We start from the raw sequence: 15,468 nt of genomic DNA, 5'->3' as shown, positions 1-15,468 counted from the left end.
GTCACTGAATATCTACTGTCTGAAAATAACTTTCAAAATCAACCACTGACATTTGCAGGGAAAAGAAAGGAAGTTAAAATACACCAAAGAGGAAAGCAGTAGAGGTTACCGTGGGGTTTAGTAGAAAAAGCATCAAAAGACAGCAGTTGGGTGATGCCAGGAATCTATGTTTGACTTGTATTATTATTATTGTTATTATATTATCTTCTTCTTATTCAGACCCATTGTCAAGTCCTCTCTTCCTACTTTTTCTTTTCTCTCCTTTTCTGACTTTTGGAATTGCACGTGACATGTGTCTAGAGATACTTTTTGCTTGTAATTAAGGACACAATTCAGGATGAACTCACATGGGATCTGGCATGAACCCGTAAATCTGGAAGCAGAACGATGTGTGGACTGGGCTGTTATGCTGGCTCTGCCTCTCCTCCATTGATGACCTTGACTGTGTCACGTCCCTCTTGGCCTGCTTTCCCCTTGTTATACTGTGAGGCTAGAGGGTGGATGAAGATCACTTAGTGTAAGCAGTCACTCACTTTCCCTTTTACTGTTAATTAGCCGTTTCCTGATAAACTATGAGTGTCGTGGGTGGTTTTGCTATTTAAATTTCATTTTAAGCCATGGACATCTAACACCTCATGCTACAATTTAAAAGCTAAGTTCCATTCTTTTTTCTTCAAAAATTCTTCTCTTGTTTAGATTAGCTTATATTTGAATATTAGTCCCCTGATTCCATATTAGGTTTCATGTTCAGGCAACTACTGGATGTTCATTTAGTTGCCAAGCTGCTTAGATGATGATGTGAGTCCACAGTTGAGGTCACTTTCCTACATAATAATTACGATTTTCTATGTTGAAGTGCTGTTGAGCTGGTCTGATCTAATAACTACTATCAAATCATAAGAATTATCGACTAAGTATCCTTTTCTTTTCATCTGTATTTTAGCTCCAGCCTGGGACCTGCAACCTCCTGTCTGTCTTCTCCCTGGTCCGTCCTCATATTGATATCAGTTTCCATGGGATCCTCTCACACATCAATACGGTCTTCGTATTGAGAAGCAAGGTAATTGAGATATTATTTCAGTAAATGTGAGGAAGTAAGGTCTGTTACAGATTAGAAGTGTTCCACAGGGAGAATTAGCTGCAAAAACATTCTGTGAGATGCAGAAGGTATATATAGAGAAAAACCAGAGCCCGAAGGGAGTCCTGTTTCAAAGGCAACAGTGCTGATTTGGGGGTTGCCTGTAGGGCAGTGGGACCCTCTCCTCTGGTTAGAAGAAACGCGTGAAAGTTTGGAGAAGGCCTTGCCCAGGCTGCCCGGGTGCACACAATGAAACCAACACCTTTTACTCAATATACAGCTACAGACTCCTGTTTTAGAAATCTGGGGAACTAATAAAGATTTTTTAAACTTCACCCAAAGCCGCTGGTTTGTTGTTCCCTAAATTGTCCGTTATTCTTCAGGGCATTTTTGTGGGGGATATACAAGTGATAACATTTTCATTCAGTTGATAGTTGGTCGTGCCCAGATCTCGTAGTTTCTGTTCTTGGGGCTGTTGTAGCCCAGGTGTTCCAGAGGACGAAGCTCATCATCGTTTCCGCCCTCCACCTACAAAGGTCTTCCCCGCACCTACTTCCTGTATTTGGAACCAGCTGCTTCCAGCTGCTCTGTGCATGTAGAGGTGGGCATGGAGACACTGGGTTTGGTCTTTGCTAGAGCCTGGGATTACGTGCTGTGGCCATGGTGGAAAATCAGAAATAAGACTCACTGAAGCTTTCCATAAAGATGTGAAAGTAGCACAGCTACTGTCTTTCTGGGTTCAAAGGAAACGGTCAGTTGGCTTTTCTGCAGTGATGTAAGGCTGTCTGCTTGTTACCTGGTGGACTCTGGTGAAACGCCTCTCCTGTTCTACCTGGGCCGATGTTCTCCCTTATGGTTTGGTGGGGATGAAGTCTCTGTGTCCTTCTCGGCTGAGTCGTTAGGTAGAGACAAAGGCATGAGTGGACGGTTGTGTCTTGCCTTTTCCAGGAAGGGTTGTTGGATGTAGAGAAATCAGAGTGTGAGGATGAACTGACGGGCACTGAGATCAGCTGCTTACGGCTCAAGGGCCAGATGATCTACTTAACTGAAGCAGACAGCATACTTTTCCTGTGCTCACCAAGGTAATCACTTCAAGGTGAATTACAATAGATAGAAGTACCCATCTTGCGCTAATGAAGGAGTCCAATATCTTTTTATTCAATTGTTTCTACAAAGTATGCTTAGACTTCACAACTCTTTTTATACGCCTCTCTATAACAAGGATAACTTCATTGAACATTTGCAATAAACTCGGAAGAAGTCATGTCTTCTGTTTTATTTGCCATATCTTAGTCGATTTGCTGAGTGTTTATGCCATTAGATCAGGGGATACCTAATCTGAAGGTAGCTAACTCTGTAGCTTTGTACCTTTCAAAGACGCATGATATGTCCATAAGCAAACCTTTAAAGCATGTAATGCGATGGCAGAAATACATGGTTATATTTGGCATCAAGAAATTACTTTTCTAATGATTTCTGGATGTAAGCTATTTTATATTAAAACTATTTCACTACTTTAACTGAGATACACTATTCAAAATATAGTTTTAAGTTGACATTTATGTAAATAACGTTATTTATAATAAACATCAGGACTTCCCTGGTGGCGCAGTGGTTAAGAATCTGTCTGCCAATGCAGGGGACACAGGTTCGAGCCCTGGTCCGGGAAGATCCCACATGCCGCAGAGCAGCTAAGCCCGTGTGTCACTACTGCTGAGCCTGCGCTCTAGAGCCTGTGAGCCACAGCTACTGAGCCCACGTGCCACAACTACTGAAGCCCACATGCCTAGAGCCTGTGCTCCACAACAAGAGAAGCCACCACAATGAGAAGCCCGTGCACTGCAACGAAGAGCAGCCCCGCTTGCCACAACTAGAGAAAGCCCACGCACAGCAACAAAGACCCAATGCAGCCAAAACCAAATTAATCAATTAATTAATTTTAAAAATAAATATAATAAACAGTAGAGGGAAGTAAAACTGTAGGTTGGTATTTTCCCAGTGTGACAAGCATTCTACTAAAAGATGCATGGGAATTTAGAATAAGAAACATATATCTAAATTTACTTGAGAGCAGTATACATAGATAACTACAGAACTTGTTAGCTGATATTTTGTGTATTTATAACTTTGTGCAGACAAAATGTATGCACATTATTTAGTATCACTCAAGAAAGGATGTTTTGGTGGGCTATTGATTAAAAATTTAATTTAAAGTCCAACTGATCACTTTTCATTTAAAGATATTGTCTTAAAATTTCTGAAAAATCAAATGAATTTTGTAACACCTTCCTTGGAAATTATTAATATGGTATTAAAGACTCTATAAGACTAATGATGGGTTTTTCCCCTGAGCATATATATTATGAAAATAAAAGAGACAAAATTAGGGAATATGAACTCTTTATATTTTTTATTAATAACCTCCATTGATCTAACTATATCTTCAACTGCTACAAATAAGTGGTCTTCCTTCTGCCTCTTTCCAAGTTGAGCATCGGTAGAATGACAGCTTCTCAATAGGGACAGTTTCTATTCATGGAGAGAAGGGTTTCTTTGGAAATAGAAGCAGGAAATTTAGAGTCTACTTGCTAATCACCATATGCAGAAATTGGCTATATAGTGACACACTCACCGATTGTCATATGGGACCTGCTCATGTGTATAGAGAAACCAGTACTCACACGAAATGAGATCAACTGAAAGCAGCTTTACTTACAAAATAAATAACCCCAAGAGGAAAAAAGTTACTGGCACAAAAACAGAAATATAGATCAATGGAACAAGATAGAAAGCCCAGAGATAAACCCACGCATGTATGGTCACCTTATCTTTGATAAAGGAGGCAGGAGTATACAGTGGAGAAAAAACAGCCTCTTCAATAACTGGTGCTGGGAAAACTGGACAGCTACATGTAAAAGAATGAAATTAGAACACTTCCTAACACCATACACAGAAGTAAACTCCAAATGGATTAGAGACCTAAATGTAGGACCAGACAGTATAAAACTCTGAGAGGAAAACATATGCAGAACACTCTATGACATAAATCACAGCAAGATCCTTTTTGATCTTAGAGAAATGGAAATGGAGACAAAAATAAACAAATGGGACCTAATGAAACTTAAAAGCATTTGTACAGCAAAGGAAACCATAAACAAGATGAAAAGACAACCCTCAGAATGGGAGAAAATATTTGCAAATGAAGCGACTGACAAGGGATTAATCTCCAAAATATACAAGCAGCTCATGCAGCTCAATATCAAAAAAACAACCCAATCCAAAAATGGGCAGAGACCTAAATAGACATTTCTCCAAAGAAGATACACAGATCGCCAACAAACACATGAAAGGATGCTCAACATCACTAATCATTAGAGAAATGCAAATCAAAACTACAATGAGGTATATAACCTCACACCAGTCAGAATGGCCATCATCAAAAAATCTACAAACAAACGCTGGAGAGGGTGTGGAGAAAAGGGAACCCTCCTGCACTGTTGGTGGGAGTGTAAATTGATACAGCCACTATGGAGAACAGTATGGAGGTTCCTTAAAAAACTAAAAATAGGACTACCATATGACCCAGCAATCCCACTGCTGGGCATATACCCTGAGAAAACCATAATTCAAAGAGTCATGTACCACAATGTTCATTGCAGCTCTGTTTACAATAGCCAGGACATGGAAGCAACCTAAGTGTCCATCGACAGACAAATGGATAAAGAAGATGTGGCACATGTATACAATGGAATATTACTCAGCCATAAAAAGAAGCGAAATTGAGTTATTTTTAGTGAGGTGGATGGACCTAGAGTCTGTCATACAGAGTGAAGTAAGTCAGAAAGAGAAAAACAAATACCGTATGCTAACATATATATGGAATCTAAAAAAACAAAACAAAAAACAAATGGTTCTGGAAAACCTAGGGGCAGGACAGGAATAAAGACGCAGATGTAGAGAATGGACTTGAGGACACAGGGAAGGGGAAGGGTAAGCTGGGACGAAGTGAGAGAGCGGCATGGACATATATACACTACCAAATGTAAAATAGATAGCTAGTGGGAAGCAGCCACATAGCACAAGGAGATGAGCTCAGTGCTTTGTGACCACCTAGAGGGGTGGGGTAGGGAGGGTAGGAGGGAGATGTAAGAGGGAAGGGATATGGGGATATAAGTATACATATAGCTGATTCACTTTGTTATACAGCAGAAACTAACACACCATTGTAAAACAATTATATTCCCATAAAGATGTTAAGAAAAAAACGGGAAAAAAAAGTTAATAGCTCATTAAAATAATAATAAATAAGTTTTGAGAACAATGAGACATAATTTGATTAAGTTTTCTCACTCAATAGGAGCATTTTAACCCTTCATTTTCATTTTAGAGTTATAGTCATTTTTCCTCTGCTCACTGGAAGGTCTTGTAAACCATTTGGTGGATGATCTGGCCTCTTTCCTGAAGGGTGTGTGTCAATAGTAAACTGATCATTTTATTTTTCTTTATTAGCATGCTAATTTTTGCTTTGATTTATGGACATTTCTGCTGAGAATATATTGCAGGGAGGCATTTTATTAATCCCAATTTCTTTAGTAAAGTCACAACACAGTTATGTCATTTTAGAGAAATTATTATTATGTACGACTGGAAATAATTACTTTGCATTTAAAGAATTCAAACCAAGAATGTAACCTTCAGACATTTTAACCAAATACTAAATTTTTTAAAAGTCAACTTTTTACTTACCATATCTTCACCGAATCAATAAATATTACATTGTTCTAAGAATGACTTAAGTTACAAAGATGCATCAAATTCAGCAAGAGCAAATACTGTTTCAAATAAATGAGAAAATTTGTCAAAGAAAATAACAGTAGTAGAAGAAATTAGAGCCAGAAATAAGAGTAGAATAGAAAGTGCATGTTAGAAAGTCATGAGTACAGAAAAGTCATGTTGAAGATGGGTCATAAATCAGGTTGTAAACCTTTCATCATCGTCTGTGAAAGAGAAGACACCTAGTTACGTCATAGAACCCCTAAGGCAACAATGAACTAGCTTCTCAGAAGAAACACTGTTATCCTTGTTAAAGAGAGTAAAGATAACTTTTTTTTCATCTCTTCATAATGAGGAAAAACTGTGGCAATAATAAGTAACAGGCTTGTGTTAAAAACCCGAGTGGGTTTCGTAGGGCAGTTTTTCACATTATCTTTTAATTTAGGCTGATGGCGTTAGAAAGTGCCATTTGGCAAAAGTGCATGTCAAGTTCACTGCTCTTTTGATAGATGTTTAAATATTGAGAAGAATGAAGCATATTCCTCTCGCTTTTCTCCAGATTTTCTTCTGCCTGACCTGCTGAATGGCAGGCGGCAGGATTAGACTCCTGGACAGGAGCCAGGGCAGTGTTACCGTGGGAACCCTGGGGACTGACAGTGCCTCCTTCTCCCTGTGACAGTGTCATGAACCTGGACGACCTGACCCGGCGAGGGTTGTACCTGAGCGACATCCCCCTGCACGATGCCACGCGGGACCTCGTGCTGCTGGGGGAGCAGTTCCGAGAGGAGTACAAGCTGACCCAGGAGCTGGAAATCCTCACGGACAGGCTGCAGCTCACATTGCGTGCCCTGGAAGATGAAAAGAAGAAGACAGATACGTAAGCACGTGCCCTGTGCTTAAAGAGGGCGGGCAGGGCTGGCAGGGCTGGCCTGCGTGGTAGCCGGGGGCTCTGCTGTAGTTAAGACTGACCGTCAGGCTGCTCGCTGCGCAGCAGGCCAGTAAATCCAGACACAAGTTGCTGGGGCAAGGAACAGCGATCGTAGTCGGAAAGACGGCAGACCCAGAAGATGGCAGGCTCATATCCCAAACGACCATCTGGCCTGAGTTAGAATTCGGGCTCCTTTTATACTAAAAGGGGCGGAACCAGCCAAAGAGGGGTGGGACCAGCCCAAGGGGCGGGGCTAAAGCCAAAGGGGTGGGACCAGCCAAAGGGGCGGGGCTAAAGCTAAGCACTTCCTGGTTCCCGGCAGCGTCTGGGGCTGGGAGGTGTGAATGTCTTCCTTCCTGCGGCCGCTCCCTGGTGAGCCTAGTCAGGCTGTTTCCTGGGAGCTAAACAAAGGTATTTAGCTTAAGGCTCATGACCTGGGGAGCAGGGTTCCCACAGATGGGCCATTGTGTACAATTTAATCTGATAAGCAACACCCCGTTAGTGATTAGCTTGTAATAGAACACAAAGGTTCTTCCCTATAACAAGACTCTGAGGCGTGGGACCCGCCGTAGGTCTGGAGTCCTAGGTAAACTCTTAACACATCACTTAAATAGAAGTTATGCACACAGAAATCAATCAGTCCTAACAGTAATTTTACAAACCAAGCTGGAAGAATATACGCTAAAGCATGTCTCTGGAAATCATTAGAAGAATAATTCAAGTGCATATTTCAAGTCCAACTACCCGTTCATCCAGTTCTTCACACAAGAGGTGTACCGAGCATCTTCTAGGTGCCAGGGCTGCCCAGGTACTGGGGGACACTGAACACTGAACTTAGATTTGGCCATTATATTTTAAAAGCGTTCTGTTCTTGGACTCCAAATTATTTTTGGGTTCGGCAGGTGTGAGTCTGACAGACTGTAGTGTCATCTGTGATGACAACAATTGCATCTGTAATTTGATACATGAACAAAGGGATCAAAACACAAAACTATTATTTTTCTACGAATGGTGGATTAAATTAAGAACTATTGGGCAAGTAACATTTAAGATAATATTTTGTTTTCAAATAATTCATTTAAACAAATACACATCGTGCATACTGCTTGGCCTTGCTTGAGTATATTAATTAAAATTAATTAAAAGCATGAAATCACTGACTTTCGTAAGAGAATTTTACCGGTGGTCTTGCGTGTTCATGTTTAACGTTTGTATAGTAGGAAGCTATCTTGGAGAATTGACCTGATCTTCCTTCGTGTAAGAACTATGTCACTCTACTTGACACCATAGGGTTGGTAACAGCACCACTTCCTGTCCTTTTCTTGCATTGATGTGTGTGTGTTGCCTATGGATGGATGCTGTGCCCACAGGTAAACACATCAATTAACTGTTTATTGGCAGCTTAGATGGATAGAGAATCCATGTAAATGTCTGTCTTCATCCCTAGCTTCTTCCTGCCCTTCTACTTCGTATAATGAAGCTGAAAACTGTAGTTTCTTCAACACCCCTTTACTTTCCTCACGTCCCTGAAGGGAACCCCTTAAGCGTTCCAGGTATTTGGCAAATTTCCAAAAGTATGTGGGATGAGGTGGGCCAATCAAATTCCTCCTACTGCTTGAGAAACAACTCAAAATGTATATTTATCAGTCTGTGGTACAACTTCCACCATGAAAAATAACACATTTTATGGAGCTTGTAAGATAATACTTAGGACCAAGGTTCACAGTCACCTGTATTTGTAAGTCTGAATTACTCGGATCCTGCTCTGGCTGTTATATTAGAAAACCACCAAGGTTTCCATCTTCGTTGGTATTTGGTGTTCAAGGTGATTTAATTATAAACATTTACTATGAATTTTTGTTGAAATGAAGTAGTTGTAGTGGTCACATTTAATATTCAAATACAGCTTTAAAATATTGTATAAAATGTTCTCTGTTTGAAAATGAAAAGTGAAACACTGAATAAATTCCACTAAAGGTAGTGAAAAAAGGAGACCTCAGCTCCATTCTGCACCTTAAACTTGGCACCGGTGCCGTCTGGCTTAGGGGAGAAAGAGGCTCGGAGGTGGTGTCTGCTCCTCTGCGCCGTCACGTCAAGGAACCGCAGGTCTGCCTGCTTCCACTTCTCTGCTCAGCTCTCACCCCTCCCGTGTGCTCCCCACTCTCCCCGCTCCCCAGGGCCCCTGGTCCCATCAGCGTGGTCTCAGGATTGTCAATGGAAATAAGCTCTTTTCTTGTCTAGACCAATTTCTACCTGCTTTATCCGTTTCTTCCATGAAGGAGTGAGGCAGGAATGAAACAGAAAAATCTGCCCTTTCTTTCTTTCTTTCTTCCTTTCCTTTCCCTTTCTTTCTTCCTTCCTTCCTTTCCTTCCCCTTTCTTTCTTCCTTCCTTTCCTTTCCCTTTCTTCCTTCCTTCCTTTCCTTTCCCTTTCTTTCTTTCTTCCTTCCTTTCTTTCTTTCATTGAAGTATAGTTGATTTATAATGTTGTGTTAGTTTCAGGTGCACAGCAAAGTGAATCAGTTATATATACATATATACATATTCTTTTTCAGATTCTTTTCTGTTATAGGTTTTTACAGGATATTGAGTAGAGTTCCCTGAGCTGTACAGTAGGTCCTTGTTGGGGAAATCTGCTTTTCATGTCAGATGACAAACGTTGAGGCAGATGGCTTATCCCTGAGAGGTGAATGTGTCCCTGGTTTTGTGGGATCCATACAGTGCTAAGTGCTTGAATGGCTTCTTTCATCCTGTGAATGTCACAGCAGGAGCATCGACACACAAGACCACGCAAGAGAACTTCGACTTCCCAGTGTCAGTCCTCTGTTTTGTCTGTCTGTTTTGTTTGGCTTATTTTGATTTGCTTTGAATTGGTTTGGATTTGGGGATGTTCTGTGGGATTAAAACAAACCAATTATTTATATTTTCTCAACTTGACTTACAAAGATGGCTAATAGTGGGTGTCCTGTCAGAACCCAAGCCTGCACAGTGCACATGGCATTGAAGTCTACGAAGTGGGCCGTAGAGTCACTGAAGCTGCTCTCAGCATCTCTCACTGTGGCTTTGTCCTCACCCCTCTGGACAGGTTGCTGTACTCTGTCCTTCCTCCGTCCGTGGCCAACGAGCTGAGGCACAAGCGTCCGGTGCCTGCGAAGAGGTACGACAACGTGACCATCCTCTTCAGCGGCATCGTGGGCTTCAACACCTTCTGCAGCAAGCATGCGTCTGGGGAAGGGGCCATGAAGATTGTCAACCTCCTCAACGACCTCTATACCAGATTCGACACTCTGACAGATTCCCGGAAAAATCCATTTGTTTATAAGGCAAGTCCAGGTCCTGTCCTAATGCAGTGCCATTCATGATTCTGAAGTTTCAAGCCGTGGCTTCCAGAGGCGCTGCAGTCACCATTCCCTGACTGTAGCCCAGCAGGCTTGGTACGGGCAGCTCTCATGCATTCGTTATTTACCATTTTCTTAAATAATTACCTCTCGTTCTAAAACATTCTCTTCCTTGTAACTGAAATGAATGGAACAGACGATTCCCTAGTTAAAATAAAATGTTAAATCCATGCAGGTGGTTTATCACACGTAATATAAACATGGCATTCGTGTCTGTGGTCTGCAAGCGACATTTTTACTGAAAGGTAAAAGTGATTTGCACAGTAAAGAAATCATGGAGCATAAGAAGGGGACTCAGACCTGCTTTTAGATAACATCAGCTTGAAGGGAAACATTTATAAGGCATTTCTGCCCTTGGTTTCAATTAGTAACAAATATGAAATTGGAAAAATGACGTCAGTGGAATATTGCTTCGTAAAGGCAAGAATGTGAACTAAACCACCCCCAGGCATCTGGATTCATAGAAGTGCCACAGGGACTATTTATTTTATAGTCTTTTTCCGAGCAACAGTGTAACACTTGGTGAGCACATCATAAAAATCAGTGGTTGATGACCAGGATAAATCACTGAACTGGGGGCAGTGGAGCTTTGGCCCATCCAACCATCAGTGTTTTAAGGGGAAATAGGGTAGTAAATTGTTCTACTGGGTAGTAAGCATATCTGAGCTGAGAAACCGGGACTTAACTAGAGGAAAACTAATGCCTGTAATCAGACTCCCAAGTGCCAGACGTGTACCTTTCCAATAATGACGTTTCTTCTTGTTGGAGTTGAAGGTATCAGAATTTTAAGAGATTCAGGGGAGGAAAGTTGAAAGTTATTGATAGCAATTGGAAGCACGTGTTTTGTGTAAGGGTAGCAAGTGAAACAGTCATGTTTGTACTGACCAATCTGTGCCCTGCTAGGTGGAAACGGTCGGTGATAAGTACATGACGGTGAGTGGGTTACCAGAGCCCTGCATCCACCACGCACGTTCCATTTGCCACCTGGCTTTGGACATGATGGAAATTGCTGGCCAGGTCCAGGTAGATGGTGAATCTGTTCAGGTTAGTAGATAAAACAGATATTATAATGGTAGTAATAGACCTTTTGGACAACCGATTTATATTCTTGACCAGCTAATCATTATTTACAAGGAATAATATCTTGACAACAAAGACTAAGATTTTTAATTTTTTTTTAATTGAAGTATAGTTAATTTACAATGTTGTGTTTCTACTGTACAGAAAAGTGGTTCAGTTATACATATATAATGTGTATACTTTTTAATGTTCTTTTCCATTATGGTTTAATACAGGATATTGAATATAGTTCCCTGTACTATACTATAGATCCTTGTTGGTTATTTTATATAGAGTTGTGTGTATATGTTAATCCCAAACTCCTCCTGATTTATCCTCCCTCTTCCTTTCCCCTTGGGTAACCATATATCTGTTCTCTATGTCTGTGAATCTGTGTTTCGTAGATATGTTCATCTGTGTCATATTTTAGATTCCACATAATAGGTGATATCACATGATATTTGTCTTTCTCTGTCTGACTTCCTTCACTGAGTATGATAATCTCTAGGTCCATCCATGTTGCTGCAGATGGCATTATTTCATTCTTTTTTATGGCTGAGTAATATTCCATTGTATATATGCACCACATCTTCTTTATCCATCCTTCAGTGGACACTTAGGTTGCTTCCATGTCTTGGCTATTGTAAATAGTGCTGCAGTGAACATTGGGGTGCATGTATCTTTTCAAATTATAGTTTTCTCCAGGTATATGCCCAGGAGTGGGATTGCTGGATCATATGGCGGCTCTATTTTTAATTTTTTTAAGGAAGCTCCATACTGTTCTCCATGTTGGCTGCACCCGTTTACATTTCCACCACCAGTGTTGGAGGGTTCCCTCTTCTCCACACCCTCTCTGGCATTTGTTATTTGTAGACTTTTTAATGATGGCTGTTCTGACTGGTGTGAGGTGATGCCTCGTTGTAATCTTGATTTGCATTTCTCTAATAACTAGCGATGTTGAGCATCTTTTCTTGTGCCTTTTGGCCATCTGTATAAACAAAGACTAATATTTTATTGAACCCATTGTACTACATTCTTCCATAGAAATGGGAAACCTGTCCACCTGTTTGAAATCTTCTTTATTCCATGTACTGAAAGTCATGAGGATGAGATAAAACCCCCTGTCCCTTCTGGTTTATTTTTTAAAATCTCTTTCCTGTGTCTCATGTAAGTTGCCAGATTCACATCTTTGAAAGCTTCAAACTTGACAAAAAGAATGTTTCTCTTGAAAGATTTTTGTGAGGGTTTTTGTCTGTAATATGCTTGGAGTTCTAGAGAATTCTTATGATTTTTATATGATGACTCTATGTTATTCTTTAATATAGAGTAAGCAATAATTCAGATTATTGAATTTATTAAAGCAGAGCTTTGATTTCTGCAGATAACCATAGGGATTCACACAGGGGAGGTAGTCACTGGTGTCATAGGACAGAGGATGCCTCGCTATTGTCTTTTTGGAAATACTGTCAACCTCACAAGCCGAACAGAAACCACTGGACAAAAAGGAAAAATAAATGTGTCTGAATATACATACAGGTAAGAGACACATCTAGGTATTTACTGATTTGAAAAATGTCTCTTTGCATGTGTTTTAATTCCCTGGGTGCTTTTATTACCTTTAACATTTATCACCTCTGCTCTTAGGATTATTTATTATTTATTTGAGAAGATGGTATCATTATTTACATTTTAAGTGATTCTTCACCATCTTAGGAGTTTCTGCTATGATCATTGTTACTAAAACCTTGAGGTATCTTTAAATAACTTTGGTGTGTGTCACTTTCTCTGTGCAACCATACTCCACGCTTCTCTCCCTGTTCCCCATCCCCTTTAGATGTCTCATGACACCAGAAAATTCAGACCCACAATTCCATTTGGAGCACAGAGGCCCAGTGTCCATGAAGGGGAAAAAAGAGCCAATGCAAGTTTGGTTTCTATCCAGAAAAATTACAGGAACAGAGGTATGACTCATCAGAGTGTAATTCCTTTTTTAAGACAGACTATAAACATGGGAGCTAAATCGTAATCACCGAAAACACATTTCATTTGCAAAGAATTCTTGCTTATGTGAACTCTTCAGTAAAGCAGCAGAAATCCTGAACCATTAGTGAGCTGGTTAGAACAATACAGACTTCTTAGGGGAGACTTTATGGTTGCTGGTTTTGTCCTCTAATGAATTTAAAACCAAAGTACTAGACAGAGGAAACCTGGTTTTGGTTGTTCCTCCCTAATCTGGCTCAGACCCAGCTGGGGAGTGGGCGGTGAGGGGCATCCCCGGGCCCTCCCCAGCGCCCTCAGCTGTTGTGAGGTCGCCACCAGGGCCAAGACGGGGCCTCCTTCACGAGAGATTTCCTAACCATGATGCTCCAGATCCTTGTAAGGGCCACGCTGTCACCTCGGGGAATGTTTGGGCATCTTTGGACATCCTAGTCCCTCGTGTGTGTTTCCTGGAGAGAAGAGTGATTTATACTTTTCCAGAATCTAAATGATTCCGCAGGGAAGCTATAGGTGCATGCTCGTGCCCTGGGTGTACTCCAGCCTGAACCCAGGTGCTGGGGGGCCTCAGAACTCTGGGGTTCGCTCGGGGGTCCTGTGACCCAGGGTGGCTCATGACACCGAGGTCCTGCCAGCTTTGCCCCCTCCCAGTGGGTTTCATCAGAACAAGTCTGATGCTTTGTTCCCCGCTGATGCACTGGTTCTTTAGAGGGGGTGAGACTCCTTGACTACATGTCTTTTCCTGAATGTACATATTCCTTATAAATGCTTTTAGAGTAGAAGTCCTAAAAGGAATGGAACGCCAAGTTCTGAAATATTTATCTTCATCTTCTCTTCACTGTTTTTACTTCTGGTGCTAGCTTGCTTCTGATGTTCTTCTGATAAATTAGCGTCCCTCCAGCACTGCTCATTTTACTTGGGTGCTTCTGTCTCATCCAGCGTGATGGTGGGAATGACTTAGAAAAACGGTGGATGTGAATGCAGATCAAATTTTATTTAAAAAAAGAAAGAAAACCTTTTGGGAGTCCTACAAGCTTTATTATCACTGAAAATTAATACCCTATTTTTTCCACTTTGTAAAGGAAACAAAGCAGGATGACAACTGAATCTTGGACCTTGAGGTGAAGAGGACGGGGTGAGGCCCAGTCTTCCCCTAACTCATGCCAGGCCTGGGAGCAGTCACTCCCTCGGTCCTTTTCCATTTCCCCAAGCCTTTGTCCTAGTTATCTCTTTCCTTATTCATTATTCAGCTTTAGCTCTGCTTTTGAGTATTTTCAAGGTTTAGTATATTATCTGAAGTTTGGCTTCATGTGGGTGATGTGAGCTTCACGTGTCTTAAAATCTACTACAAGCATCACCTAACGTGGTGACTTGCAAGTAGTAGGCACCCAATAAATATTTGTTGAATTTAATTAAATGAAACAGAACAGTATTTGGCCATGTGTCTATATATATATTATATATATATATAAAATACACACACACACACACACACACACACACACACACACACACACACACACACACACACACACACACACACACACACACACACACACACACACCATGGTTTTCCAAATCTGTTCAGTGCTCTCTCTATATATATGCATATGTGTATTTTAATGACTATAACATATAAAAATTTTATCATGTTGGTGTATATCATTATAGAAATCATTTTCTAAAGGAGTGAATTCAGAATTTTAGGGAAAAAATGCAATTTATTTTCAGACTCCCCAAATAAGAATTAATATATCATGCTAAGAAAATACTCACTCTTTTGAATTATGCTAACTTTCCTTCAGAAATAGAGAATACACATTTCTGTTATTAAACTATTGGGTTATTCATTCAGATCACATGGCAATTATAATTCCTCTAAAATGCTGTCGTTTGCATTGTACCCCTTGTATAATTATAAATCTCACTAATCCCATGCAGCTGTTAAAGCCACACTGTTTCACAATGAGTGTGTTAGTTTGGGGTAAATGTTAGGGGTTCTGACCACATCTAGGGAAAAAGCTGGAAGCATGGCTGGGGTGTTCCTGTTCGTCAGAGCCCCTCCTGGCCCTTTATTCCCAGAAATTAGCTCCTTTTTCTTAGCTTACAAGAATATGACTATATCCAGGGCATCATGTTCAGAAAACTTACTTTAATTTCGACATAGAATGCATTCCTGTTGGACTCATTGCCTGTTGTCCTTCAATATCTCTGATAATTTATTAACATCTATCTTTA

The 15,468-nt window shown here is 40.7% G+C and overlaps 1 protein-coding gene across 1 annotated transcript in view; it reads left to right on the top strand.

The window, feature by feature from the left end:
• Window positions 1-14,336, top strand: part of GUCY1B1 (guanylate cyclase 1 soluble subunit beta 1) — a gene marked incomplete at its 3' end in the record, with an annotated part of 45,213 nt that extends 30,877 nt beyond the window's left edge. The window contains exons 6-13 of the mRNA XM_079698825.1: window positions 944-1,060; window positions 2,027-2,160; window positions 6,531-6,728; window positions 9,864-10,101; window positions 11,080-11,220; window positions 12,617-12,771; window positions 13,070-13,196; window positions 14,313-14,336. Coding sequence (XP_079554951.1) covers window positions 944-1,060; window positions 2,027-2,160; window positions 6,531-6,728; window positions 9,864-10,101; window positions 11,080-11,220; window positions 12,617-12,771; window positions 13,070-13,196; window positions 14,313-14,336 — 1,134 coding nt within the window. The remainder of the gene's footprint in view (window positions 1-943; window positions 1,061-2,026; window positions 2,161-6,530; window positions 6,729-9,863; window positions 10,102-11,079; window positions 11,221-12,616; window positions 12,772-13,069; window positions 13,197-14,312) is intronic.
• Window positions 14,337-15,468: the final 1,132 nt, after the last annotated feature.

This window comes from Hyperoodon ampullatus (assembly GCF_949752795.1).
Source record: "Hyperoodon ampullatus genome assembly, chromosome: 1".
Classification (NCBI taxonomy): Eukaryota; Metazoa; Chordata; class Mammalia; order Artiodactyla; family Ziphiidae; genus Hyperoodon; species Hyperoodon ampullatus.
Note: the sequence above shows the minus strand (reverse complement) of the source record. Positions and strands in the feature narration are given on the sequence as shown.